The sequence below is a fragment of the Idiotropiscis lumnitzeri genome, chromosome 8 (assembly GCF_059441095.1).
Source record: "Idiotropiscis lumnitzeri isolate Australia: NSW breed Sydney's pygmy pipehorse chromosome 8, RoL_Ilum_1.0, whole genome shotgun sequence".
Classification (NCBI taxonomy): Eukaryota; Metazoa; Chordata; class Actinopteri; order Syngnathiformes; family Syngnathidae; genus Idiotropiscis; species Idiotropiscis lumnitzeri.
This window is the reverse complement of record NC_142398.1, coordinates 22,429,389-22,443,056: the sequence shown is the minus strand read 5'-3', so window position 1 is coordinate 22,443,056 and position 13,668 is coordinate 22,429,389. Positions and strand designations below refer to the sequence as shown.

Sequence of the window (13,668 nt, the reverse complement as noted above, 5' to 3'; positions counted from 1 at the left end):
AAGAAAAGAGGTTTCAAATTCACTGTATGCAATGAAAATGGAAAAACAAATCCATTGTATTAAAAACATTGTAAACCAAAGTAACCCCGAAAAAAAAGCACATGATGAATACACATTAAAAGTGCAACAAAGCCTATTACATCTATGATCGTGTAAGGAATGTACTATCGTACACAAAAGTCGTCGCTACAGTTCACATTAAAACATAACAGGAGTAAAAACAGAAAAGAGTAACCTTACAGTGAGTACCATTATTACATCATCTTCATCATCCTCGGAGTTTCCAAATCATATCATCACGACTGAAAACAGAAAACAGAAATAGCAAATACTCCGGACTTGGAGCATGTTGGTAGTATACACAGTACACAGCTTTTCTCGCGCAACACACATGCACTCACTCGAACCGTTAACATACCAGGCAATTCATAGACCCGCCCCCCGCCCCCCAAAAAAATAAAAAAAAACGGGGAGTGGGCAGTGAATGATCACTTGCAGCTGGAAGAGACGACGAGGTGATGAAAATCTCACAGTATCAAATATGCTCGTTTGTCGTCCGCAGAGGAAAACGCGTTGTGCTGCAAAGACATCTCACTGGATGAGTTTGAGCAAAAAAAACAAAAACAAAACGACACTCCCGATGTTCATTCAATTCGACGCATTCGGGTGTTACAAACACGTAAATACACGCGTTTACCTCAGCTTGTCATTTTGTACGATGCAAAAGACGGTGAAGGGAAAGGGCCTTGCTTTCATTGTTTGTCATTGCACTCACAATGTGCACATTGCGCTCGGCTCGGGCCCCCCAAAACCGAAAGCAATAACAGCGACAGTGATGAGAAGCACATGTGCCTCGGCAGCTTGCCGGCGACAGACAAAAAGCGTTTTGGCCGTCAATCTTAGTCGATTCTGTGGCGTTTGCGGCCAACGGACAAGCAGCTGTGAAGTACCGTACAAGTTTGCGTTACTCTTCCACTCCACTACATTCATAAAGCCTTGTTCTCTCTTTGCGACCGCAGTCTTCCTTCAATCCCCGCCCCCACTTCCCACATCTTTCTCTCTTGGTCCCTTCTCTCCATTTGTCCCCCCCCCCCCCACCCCCCATCTTAGACGTACCATCTTCTACTATTTCGTTCAGTAAAGTAAACTTGTTTTCGTACTTGGTTATTAGAAGCATTTCACTCTCACTTGTGGACTGTTAGTATCGAGATCCTGAGTAGCAAAGAACACCTTCTTCTTCCACCGTCCACTCACTCCTTGAATGAGTACTTCGCCATCCGGTTTTGGAATGAAAACTATCAGCAAGAAAATCAATACAGTGGAACCTCGAGTCAGGAATGCTCCTTTTTATGTACAATTGGAATCACGTACAAGTGTTGCAGAAAAATGACCTATTTACGTACGAGTTTGGATAGAAGAACGATCTTGGCATGGACGAGTGGCTGGTTTCTGTTGGAATTCTTCTTGCGCTGCGTAACCGTCATTGGCAACGTGCATAAGGCATTGCCGTGAGGTGAAAACTAGTGCTATCCTTCCGCGGCTGAAGGTGGAAGCTTGTTGCATATGTTGGCAGAAGTTGCAGCTACGCAATCATGCCCGAAAAACATTTGATTTGCGGCAAAAACAATCTTTTTAAAGTGGGTATGTTATTTATTCATTTATTTATCAAGACAGCGGTGTCATCGCATCAAATGATGTCGCAAGGTGCAGGTTTCATGTGTGATGTCATTCCCGTGTGGACACACACAAAATTTTCCCTAAGATGAAAATAAAGCGCTAAAGAATCAGAACGGCCCTTCAGAAAAGCGAAACCGCTAAAGAGAGAGTTATTGAAAGCGCTTGTCGTCCACGAGCAGTCGGGATGGGAATCGAAAAACGGTTCTTTTTGAGAACCGGTTTCCAGAGTTTGAATTCCTTGGCATCGTTTGCTGCTTTTGTAAATGATCCCCTTATTGATTCCAGTCGGGACGAATGACGTCAACGCAAGCTGAGTAGTGCAACGAGTAAGAACTATGGCATCTAATGCTTAAACGTTTGTTTACAATTTAGAAGAAAGGATTACAACAAGGCGACATGCAAAAATTGCAAATTCTAGTCCAATTTTGTCCATGGTTTTTATGAGATTGATAAATGAGAAAGCACTCACTAGTGACAGCGTGAGAGTTGCAAAAAAAAAAATATATATATAAAAATGATCTGAAGTGTTATGCTAAAATCATCTAATAAATTACAAAAGAAAGAGGCATCATTAGAAACACGAATCAGATTTTCCCGTTATTATTATTGAAGAAGACTTTTTCAATTAGAAGTTGTAGTCCTCGTCCACTTCCCCCCAGGTAAAGTTAATGAGCAAGAACTATGTGTTTTATTTCTTTATAATAGCGTGTTTTCAATTGTTTCTATATTGCATTCGATTTAGTTTTAACCACACTAGTTGTTAAAAAAAAAAAAAGAAAATTTGGGGTTTGGAACGAATTATTTGCATTCCCATTCATTTCAATTGGAAATATTCCCTTAATTTATGAACGTTTCACGTTACATAGAATTAATTAAATCTGTAAGTAGAGGTTCCACTGTATTTAAAAAAGTGGCCGTTTGAACAAAAAAACTTTGCTGAGCCCCTTTGAAATACTGCCAGACGGACTGCCTCTGGTTGTCTTCCTCTTCTTGCCTCATCTTGTTATCTGCTGAGGCCCATTTTTCTTCTTTTGCTTTTTTCTAGTACTCTTCTCTCTTTCAAAAGTATCTGGTCATCGTCGTCCCCGATTGCACACCTGATCACTTTTCTGTCAATCCGTCATCTTCTGTGATGCCCTGAGCTCGGAGCTCGTCCAGAACATTATCAAGGTGTCCAGGGTCGGGGAAGCCGTGACCGGTCAGGTTGGAGCCAAACTCTGTTTTGTGGTGGACCTAAACAAGAAAAGGAGAATTTAGCATTCTGACTGGTCGGCTGTATTCCAACAATGAATGGCCGATCTCCAGAATGTACCTCGTTCCATATGACTGTGTCCGATTCTCCCGTAGTGCTTGAAGTCCCAACTGAAAAGATCAACCTGCGGTCCCACGCCACCAGGAGCAGTCTCAACACCTGGTGACAAATGTTCTCATAAATGAAGGACACTTTGCCATTAGAAGTCACACACATGAAAAATTGCCAAACTCTGTCGAGCCGATGCCTGGCCATGACCACTACAGGAAGATCTTTAGTCAAGGACAAGCCAAGACACGCCAGACCGGGTCAGACACACCAGTTACATCCAACAAACCTTGACAGACCTTCACTCAATCACGACGGAACTGTAAAAGGTCTTCCTGCAAGGCGAAGGATGTTTATTCACCTTGCGTCCCTTGTCACTGTCTGGGAGGTAGCAGTGTCTTGGGAAGCCTCTGGCGGTGAAGGGCTTCCCTGGATTGGGATGCTCTGGGCCCTGAGTGATGAAATCAAACGTGGATCAACATCGTTGTTGCAAGAATATGGATGCAATTCAAAGTCAAACGCGTGCGGGTGCGGACTTGTTTTGAAATACCTGAATGCCTGGTGGGATGTTATAGATTATGCGAATGCTTTTGCAGTCGGGATGCCCCGGTAGGGAGTGAGGGATGATGTGGTATTCCATCTTTCCTGCTGGTTGGTTTCCAGTTTTCACACCATAGATAGTTTTACAAGTGGGACACTGGAGACTGGTGCAAAAGGGAGACATTCGGTATATTTTAGGACTTTGTTGAATTGATTTCATGTTTCAACGTTTTGGGAAAATGACAAAAAACACATTGCTATTTTTGAATGATAATTTAACAAAACACTGGACCAGATGTGTGAACAAGTAAGCAAAAAAAAAAAAATGAATTGCTTAACACATAAAAGTGACTTGGGCAGAATGTGCCATAACTTGGCCATTTTTCTCTTCCACATAAATGCAAACATGACAAAACAAAAGTTGTTTTACTCGCTTAATTACTTTTTTGTATATTATAAAATGTAATGAGTAACTTGTCAACATTGACCAAGTTGTTTCTTCATGATTAACTTTAACTTCTATTTTCCTTTCCCACCACGCTCGCACATTGGCACTTAAATGGTTAGGTTTCTGTAAAAATGATGTGTCAGCACTAAAATTCTTCTCCCTGAAAAAGTTAGTCGTGATTTAATGCGTTTTTTCATGACTACATTCAGCACATCTTTGTGATGATTTTTTTTTTCTTTTTTTTTTTCTCTCCCCATCTATCTGAGTTAACGTCATTGAGGGAAGGAGGCAGACATTGTAATATTGTTTCCAGGATTGTGTTGTCACATTTAGTTGTCATCCAGTGTCTGAATACAGTAACCAATTGTTAGCAAAATTCCTGTGCAGATATCAAGATTTGGCCCAAAAAACGACTTCTGCAACGATGCTGACGACGCGCATCACTTGATATGTACAGAACTAAAATCACAAATGAGCATGAACTGATTTGCTTGGACCTGCAGTGTAACCCAACCCAAGAGTGTGTTTTCTTCACTATTAAAATAATATTTGGACCCACCTGCCATCCTTGTTGCCATTATTATACATGGCCACCAAACACTGGAAATGGTACTGGTGTCCACACTGCGCAAGCCGCCCAACAGATTCTGCTCTGGAAACGGGTCCCACCCCAGGACCTTTGTATCCAGACGGACCCCATAACGGTTCCATACATATGGTACAATCCTGACAGAGAAAGAAGACATCAAAATCTCACCTTCCCCCGATCCTTTCATGAAAGCAGAGTTCCTGATCTCACCTCATCTGGTGGACTCTTGACTTTTTGCAGGTACTTCTTAACCACATCTTCTGGAGTCTTACCTACAGAAAAAAAAAATAAAGCACAAATAATGAAATGGACGTTAAAGAACAGGTAGCGCATGTGTTTTTTTTTTTTTGCTTACCCTTGCGAGCCTGCTTCTTGGTGGTCTTTCTGCAGCAGTGGCCAAAGCCTGGCACCGGTTTGATGTCACTCTTGCTGACAGGTGGAGGGTGAAGTACAAGTTTAGGAGGTCTTGTAAGACACACGGGCAGAGCAGCGGCGCTCATCAGAATGCCGGTGATCCCTGAAATTGAATGAATTGAGTGAGGGGGAATTTATTTATTTTTTTATCATTTATTGTCATTCTGTGTTGTTTTTGATGAAAATGATGTGCGTCAATAAGCGTGTGGTAAGATCTCACCAGCAAGTGCGGGGTGAACAGGACTAGATCCATTGAGATTCTTCACGGGCACGGTAGGCACACTGCAACAAAAGACAGAAATTGTTGACAGTTGTTTGCAGTGACTCACCGTGTGTCTACCGCTCGCTCGATCCTCACTTTGAAAAACAGATGACTGTCATTTTGACTCAGATCTCGCAACAACGACAAATTTTGGTCCCACAACTCTGGGAAGCGAGCGAGAGTGTCAGGGGAAAAAAAGAATCCAAACTGAACAAAAATAAAATTTAAAAAACATTTAGCACAACCCCATCATCTTCGTCTATGTCCGCGTTTTATCCTTTCGCTCTCTTCGTCCGATAACACGCTGACACGGTTTCGTTAGTGAGCCTACGAATGATCGAGGAGGGCTCCGTGTGCGTGTGTTTTTCAAAGCTAATCCACAGATTTTCCATCTGCTCAGAGATGGACGTCACACAGGCTCTCTTTGGGGATTACCGGCATCGTCACAAAGCCAATCATCTCCCGCTGACTTTAATAAAGGCTTTTGTTCCGCATCATTTATATTCTCAAAAAGGTTTACATCACATAATGCCTGTAAAACCGAGCGTAAGTGTTTATCATTTGGAAAGGTTACATTTCGAGTGCAATTGGACTACTCACGGCCGTTTAGGATGTAACAAGTGAAATAACGTAATGCCTCATTTCTTGGTTCAGCCAGCCTCTCAAATGTTTCAAGGAAATTGTTCATGTCCAGAGTGTAATTCCAAAATTTTGACGAAGCATGACCTATTTCTAGAAATTAAATTGAGTTGCTGGAGAGTTAACAAAAAAATTTCAAGTGTGCTTTTGTGATCACACATATGCAGAAAAACAAATTCATGTAAAAGTGTGGTGACGATTTGTTTTTTTCCTGTTGGTTTACCTTGAAAAGGCTTTCTGCGTCTGCGCACAAAGCTCATTCCACTTGACCCGATTTAGTGACGACTCATTTGGGCATAAGTGAATGACTCACTGGCATGCGTGTTCACGGACGACGGAAGGCGTAACAGCAACGTAATGACATTATTGCAATTTATGATGACACATTCTCGCGTCGGGTGTCTGAAAGTTCTACTCAAAGACTCGCCTCCATCAACAACAAAGTGATGAAAGCAAAGCAGAAAAATGTAAGCCAAACCGCATTTTTAAGCGTAATTGTATACATTTGGTGCCATATTGACCACTCATAGAAAATACAAACATTTCTAGTCACCTGACTTCTGAAACGCATGAAGGAGCTTCAATTAAGGAGCAAGCCAACTACACGACGTCTTATTGAGAAAGAGAGAAATGTTGCCATGCTCTTGTTGGTACTGTTACGCATTTTGTGTGATTTGATTTGTGAAGTGATTTGTTCCTAAACATTTGGAGACTAATACATTTGCAAATGTCCCCATTGTGGGACTAATAAAGACCATTTTTATCTTTATCGTTAATAGCTGAAGTTACAAACTTAATTTGTTTTGTCTCTTCTTTGTGTCCTGAGTCATTTCCAACATTTCCAAACCATCTCAAAGCATAAATAATACAAAATTAAGCGTTTGTTTCTTGTCCATGCCTTTTAAGATCAGTTAAGTGATGCTACAAACCAAAATAATCTTCCTCATGCTTTGGAAGGGAAATTACATCGGCTGGAAATAAAAAAAAGGAAGCAACATTGAGTGAGAAGCACGACAGAAATGTAAAAAAATAAATAATAAAATAGAAAATCACGTTCTTGTTGGGGGAATGAAAGCAGCTTCAGTCTCTTGACCTTTCGTCAAAACACGCGTACTCCTTTCGCTTTGTCTCTCACACTCCCACAATCGCGGTACGCTCCGCTCTTCTCTATTCCCTCGAGCCCAGATGGACATTAGCTGCTCTGATTTAGAAGCCAGACAATAACACACTCCTACACATGCTCTCTCACACACACAACCTCACAAAAAGGTCAACCTGGTCCCACATTCTTCTCTTCTCTTCTTTTTTTATATATTTTTGAGCTTTAACGCTGCTTTGGGATGCGACTATATATCAGTTTGAACACATGTAATTAATCTGATGTTTCATTTGAGAAGATTTTCCATCACAAGACAAGACAAACAATAGAGCTTGTTTTATGACATTCGTTTATGGAGCGTGCTGTTCTGAGATTTAGAGGAGAATTTATTTTAGTTGCAAGACAAAGAAAATTCAACCGCTTTTTCCGTTTCGGGTCGCAGAAAGCTGCCGTTTCCAACCTGGACTGGTCGCCAGTCAAGCACAAAGACAAACATTTGACGGCATCACCGAGCGGGAAGCACAAAAGTCAGGCGAGTGAACCCACGGCAATCAGTGGCTCGCATAAAACAGAAAATGGTCAATTGGAGCAACAAGCAACTCTGTGACGACTGATAAAAGCTGCATTGTGAGCAAACGTGGCGGGAAATTAATTCTCACAGGTGATGTCTGCAAGCATCGGAGTCCAAACAAAATGTTTTTTTCTCACACTCATCTGTTGCTTTTGTCTTCTTCCCCGAATGTTGAATTGCAGGGAAAGCACACATTCCTCGCTCACTGTCAATATTGACGCTCACGACACACAGGATGGTGTGGAAGTGTAACGTCGCTTTCTGTTCGGAGTCGTGTCACGTGATCAGTCTTGGACTGTTTGCTGACTCGTTTCTTTGTGTTAAACCCCCGTCGCGGTCTTGGCTGTTGTCTGGGATAAGTCCAAGATGCGCCGCATGGCTTCATATGGATAATTCATCCCCCTTTGCAGAATTGTGAGGGGGGGTGTAGACAATGGGGTGTCTACCCCCGTAGCCACACAAAAGATATCCTCATTATGATAATTCACAGAGCACAGCACAGCCATTCCATCACAAGACCCCCACACTGCATACATGTGTCACCAAGTGTGAAAGTAATGATTCTATAGCGCTATCATCGTGAACAAAGTTTACACGGTAAAAGCAGAGAGGGAAAAAAAACTATAGTAGTGAATGGCTGAAGATAAGAAAACTCAACATAATAAAAAACCAAACCGAAAAAAACCTCGTAATTCCTGGACCAAAATAGAGAGTGGGGGATGGAAGAGGGGAAAAGTAGCCGAGAGTCAGCATTGTGCTGCTAATGCGGCCCAGGCTTGTGTAAGCTAACAAAGGTTTCTGTGGAGACCAACAATGAGGCTCTGAGAGGCCCAGACTGCTGGCAAGTGAACGGACGGCAGGAGGGAGAGGAACTGCGGGCTAAAGAAAGCAAGAGAAAAGTCCGACGACTACGCGCACACACACAACTACATCTCAAAACCATCTGACCTTGTTTTAAGGTTAAAAGTGATCATCAACACCAGACACAAATTATTTTTTTTCCCCCCTTGAACTCCTGAGGTGTTCGATCAGGTGATGTCATTAACATTTGTCAACTGTGGGCGTGCGATGCCCTTTGTGACTCCTTTGTGATGACGGCCATTTCAATAAAACGGGCTGGACTCTTTCCTTGCAATAATCTGTATCCAACACGATGGCGCGCACATTCGGCTCTGTTAGCTTAGTGTTGGAATTTGATCATAAAAGCAAAGTCAGTCATGTGACATATAGTGTGACATGCACCATTCACCACACAGACAAAAGGAGCAAAGAGCAACTGACGCATATATATATATATATATACATGAGCAAGGCTCACATTTGAGGCCAAGTGAATTCAATCAATGATCCGAGAAGCAAACAGAAAGGTTGTAACAGACTTATTGTTTGCATTATTACCCAACTTGTTGTTCTTTTTATCTTCAGATCCCCCCTAAATGTTCTGTCCTATTAGCATCAAATCTCCAAATCAGTTCCTGGATGACAAATGAATGGCTTATGAAGCATGCAAAAATATATTTGATCGAAGTACGATAGCTCACATATTCGATAGCTGCCGCCCTATATATACATATTTTTTTTTTTTTTCATGTTTCCATGCTGCGGTAAGCGCTCAGCGGTCAGGCGACTAGTTGTCGTTATCCTCTCCCTGAAAACCAGATGTGAACAGGGCATTTGAGGTCGCAGGATCGAAACTTTGGAATGCACTCCGTCTGAACAATCGCTCTGCTTCATCTATGAGGTGTTTTAAATCATTCTTAAAAACACTTTTTTTTTTTTTTGCGCTGGCGTTTAACACGAGCTCAGCTGGTCCATTTGCGTCTTATTATTATTTTTTTATTTGTATTTGAATGTGCTTTTTTTCATCGAGTAATCTTTAACATATGCAACACTTGGGGTAGTGTTTAGTGTATTTTAAATGTGCTCTATAAATAAACGGTGACTTTTGCGACTTAACTTTTCAGTTAAACATGACATAAAAGTTTCTGATTTTGAAATGCACATCTTCACTCACCCCGACGCTATTAGTGCTCTTGACTGGGCCATGGCGATCCTTTGCAATGCTGGTCTACTGAGTCCGGCGAGGCTTGACCTCTGCGGCAACGGGGCGTGGCAAACTTTGGATGCGGACGATGGTGCGCGTTGTGGCTTCATGACTGCCGGCGATGGCGACGGCACGGGGGATGGGGGTGTGGTCACGTTGCTCGCGGGCGTAATTAATGTGGCAGTCGGCACCGATTCGTTGGCCGACGTTGAGGACTGTTTGGCCGGAACGGACGGAGGATTGGCAGTCATGTTGGATGACGGTGGCTGAGGGGGCGGCAGTGACGGAGGAGGCGGCCTGGCTGATGAGGAAATGCCGAGAATGGAGGTCCCTGTGGTGAGCGCGGCGAGAGACTGAGCAAAGAGCTGGGCATTCCTTCGTGGGGATGCGGTGTTTTTCGAGATGGCGAGACCATGCGGTAGCGTCTGATAGGTGTTGCAGTTGGACTTCAGGTGCTGTCCTCTCCCCAGCGTGGCGGACTTGGGTGGATTTAAAGGTTTGGAGGCGGTGGGTGCTGAGGTCTTGGGCCGCTGTATGGTTAGTGTGCGCCCTGCTCCTCCGGTGTTAGTTTTCACACTAAAGACAAGCATGCACTGCTGGCAGGAGCAAGGCTGGCCCAGTCCAGTGGTCATGATGCCACCGTTTGGGTAGACGGAGCTTCCGATTCCCATGCTGGCCCCCGATACCCCAACACCAAGCAGGGCACCTGTCAAGCCTCCTCCTACGCCTCCACCTCCTCCTTTTGACAATGGAAGAGGCCCAGACACTAGTGGATAGGGTGTGTCGGCACGTCGTTGAATCCTTCGACACCTCTGGCTCTGTCTATTCACCTGTGGCAAAAAAAAAAATGTTAATTTTTAGATTTATTGATTTGAAATCTTTCTCTACTAACTCAAAGAACTCGCATCGCAACAGTCGTGCCTTTTTATTTTACGACACTTCCGCGATGTTCAGATGACCTATTATGGACGGGTATAACACATCAATTCATTTTTAGTTTTATCCCTTCAAATTTCTGTAAATTTCAAATTTCTTGTAATACCTCAGAAATTATTTGTCGTTATATTAACTCAGTACTAGTTTTTTTTAAACAAAATTTTAAATCTTCTCCGTGGCCAGCAGAAGGCATCCCCTTGAAATCTAAATCGCTTCATTCTTTTGCTTTAATGGGGTGCAGAAAGTAAGCCACTAAACACCTCTTTTAAAACTAGGAAAATATGATATGATTAGGAATATAACAATGATCCAGACTGTCAAAAAAAAAAAGAATGTCACCTGTGTCATGTTCTGAAAATCAATGAGGTAGCAGAAGCCAAGGGAAGTCAGGTCAAGGCAGGGCTGTTGGCGACTGTGAGCACTCTCGATGGCGATCGCCACCTCGATGTCATACAGAGTCCATGAACCGGCATCATTTTCCCACTCCCACTGCCAGCCTTGTCCTGGGGCGGAGGCCGGCTCATAAAAACTCCTCCTGACTGGACGGATAGTTCCTGAGATCAAAAGTGAAGGAAAAGTAAATGTCTTGACATGTTGTGTTGAGTACAAGAGAATACTTTTGAAACATTTGTGTACATCCTGCAGCCTGTGAATATTTTTGTTGCACACCACATGGAAAAGCATATTTTTTTTAGTGACGCATACAAACGGGCATGTACTATACCAAGTTGAATGTAAGCAAAGTAAGAAATTCTTTAACTTAAAAAACATGTCTTGTGCCGTTCTCATTTTTTATTGTTTTCAATTCAATAAGCATATCTTTCAGCCTATTCGGTTTATTTAAGGAAATATTCGATTGTGAAATACAGAAATGTCAATGACATTGGTTCTGGGTGACAAACTGTACTTTTACAATATAGTTGCCGGTGTTATTTCAAATGTCACCATTGTAATCGAATCTGTTTTTGTTTTGTTGTTGTTCTGTTAGCGACCCGATGCTCGCCAACACACAACGGCCGGAGGAATTGATTCTCAGATGCTTTGTGATGCAGATGTTCACGACTCGGAATCTATTAATCCACTCCATCTTTCTGGAAGCAGACTGAAATTACACCCAGCAAGCAAACGGGCAAAGCCAGAGTTGAGAGTTGAAGTGAAATATGCATCACATAATGCCACACACAACAAATGCATTATTTGTTTGTGCGACTTCACTTTACGAATGCCTGTGGCTGGGAATTTGATCATGCTGCATATCTGGTATTTCTTGCCAAGCGTCAGCCTTAACGTCATCAAAAACAGTCCAACAAGTAGGATCAGGTATTGATTGGGATTGACCCCAGTGTGTATTCACACCTGAAGCGAACTGCATCGAGTCTGTATGGAAGCGGACCGAGACCGCCTCGAAAAGTGAGTCACAATCCGGTTGGTTGACCCGCACTAGGATTTGTTTGTGTGTATTTACACCTGCCTAAAGGATCCAAACCAGCATGGGAAACGAACCCTGATCCGTTTCCAGCGAACCAAACAGTGTAGGTGTGAATACACACATGGACAATCAGTGTCCAGTTGCAATGGATTCAACGCATACAGAACCAACATGCCATGTTTGCTTTGTGCCATAAAAAAAAAAAAACTCTCGCATTCACATTCACACGATGCCTTACCCGTGTCTTGCCGGAACTGGTGCATGGATTGCAGATCAATGATGTACGGAGAGAGTCGACTCTCCACCTGGCCGAGGACCACGCTCCCCCCGCGGGCATCTCCACTCCGAATGGCCGCCTCTATTTGATGGGAGACGGCTGGGCTGTAGGGCCGCCACCGGCCGTGTTCGTTCAGCCATTCCCAAACCACCACAGCAGAGGCCACGAGCATGTTGTTACTGTTGGCCCTGCGAAGGAATTCAAAGCCAAAAGCAAACATCTCAATTTAACCTGACATCATGACCATATATTATCAGCAGAACAACACGACGAGGTGATGTAGCTTACATGAATCCACCACAGAGCTAATGCCAAGAGAAAGCGATGAATTCCTCCACAAATAGCCAAATTCCTTGCATGGCCACACAGCGAGGAAAAAAATAAATAAATCACAGTAGCCTGCTCGAGCGAGTCGTCGCTACAACGCCGCAAGTGAACCAACCGGTCACGAAGAAAACACGAACAAAGGATCGTCTACATTGATATGTTTTTTTTTTTTTTTTGCTACCAACCCTTGCAGACTCGCCGATAAGATCTCTGAAGAGTCGTAGACTTAGAGCAAAGGCCTTCAAACATCTTGTGATCAGTCCTGCACATTGGAGTGTGTTGATGCTTGCAAAAGCATTCAAAAATGACAACGTTTCGCTGGAGAAGAAATCGCGTGCTACATTTTGCTCATTTAAATCCGATAGTGTATGTGGGGTGTGTTTTTCCTCCTGTTTGGGCGTAGCTATCGTGAAAATAAGTAGCTTCCCACCAAAACGCAGGCTCTGTAGCAACCAATCTCTTTCTCGGGTGCAACCCGGATCCAAGAACAGGTTCCACGGGTCCAAATTGGAACGTTAGCGCTGGTAAATAACTGTCACGTTGCAATTTTGCGTTTTCTGCAAAGCCCCGTTTTTTTTATATACTATCTTGATAAACAGGCTTCATAATTAATCTAGATGGCAAATTCAAGTTAATTGCATTTTCTGTCTTTTCATGCTTCGAGCCAGCTTAACCCGCTCACCTGCTGATATGATCTCCGGGGTCCACCATCCAAAATTCAGATACAATCCTGTATCGAGGCGCACTTTTTTCAAGAGACGACTCCGCTCTTGTGTCTGCCTGCCTCCACCATTGCCCCCTTCACTTCCACGACGGCTCGAACAAAAGCAAACAAATCCGTTTTGGTGTAAGCAAAACCGGAGTCTATACAGGAATACCATCCAATGGAGATCCAGTTGGAAAATTGAAAAGGAATCATTGTAAAATGAAATCCCTCGAGTCCTGCATGTTTCCTTCCTTGTCCAACTTTACTCCGCAGTGGGCAAAGCCAAAAGTGAGAATGGCGAAAAGCGGGCAGACGCTGCATTGCACGCTTTCCTCGCCTGCTGCCAATCAGCCCCTCGACACAATTCGAGAAGAAAAGACTACGGTGTCAGTTGTCATGTTGGCTGCGTC

General features: G+C 43.2%; 1 protein-coding gene across 3 annotated transcripts; it reads right to left on the bottom strand.

Moving 5' to 3' along the window:
• Positions 1-1,093: 1,093 nt before the first annotated feature.
• Positions 1,094-13,629, bottom strand: LOC148332814 (E3 ubiquitin-protein ligase DTX4-like). 3 transcript variants are annotated; one of them, XM_088303159.1, is made up of 13 exons: positions 12,738-13,018; positions 12,514-12,577; positions 12,187-12,413; positions 10,859-11,073; positions 9,554-10,413; positions 5,189-5,250; positions 4,910-5,071; positions 4,765-4,826; positions 4,525-4,691; positions 3,528-3,681; positions 3,339-3,428; positions 2,990-3,088; positions 1,094-2,910 (listed from the first exon to the last, which is right to left on the bottom strand). In XM_088303159.1, coding segments are annotated over exons 2-13 (2,232 nt in total). In that variant the 5' UTR covers positions 12,516-12,577; positions 12,738-13,018; the 3' UTR covers positions 1,094-2,778. The 3 variants fall into 3 exon arrangements, with proteins under 3 accessions (XP_088159285.1, XP_088159282.1, XP_088159284.1); XM_088303156.1 differs by lacking the exons at positions 12,514-12,577; positions 12,738-13,018 and adding an exon at positions 13,235-13,629; XM_088303158.1 differs by having other exon boundaries at positions 12,514-13,018.
• Between the last annotated feature and the right edge of the window lie 39 nt (positions 13,630-13,668).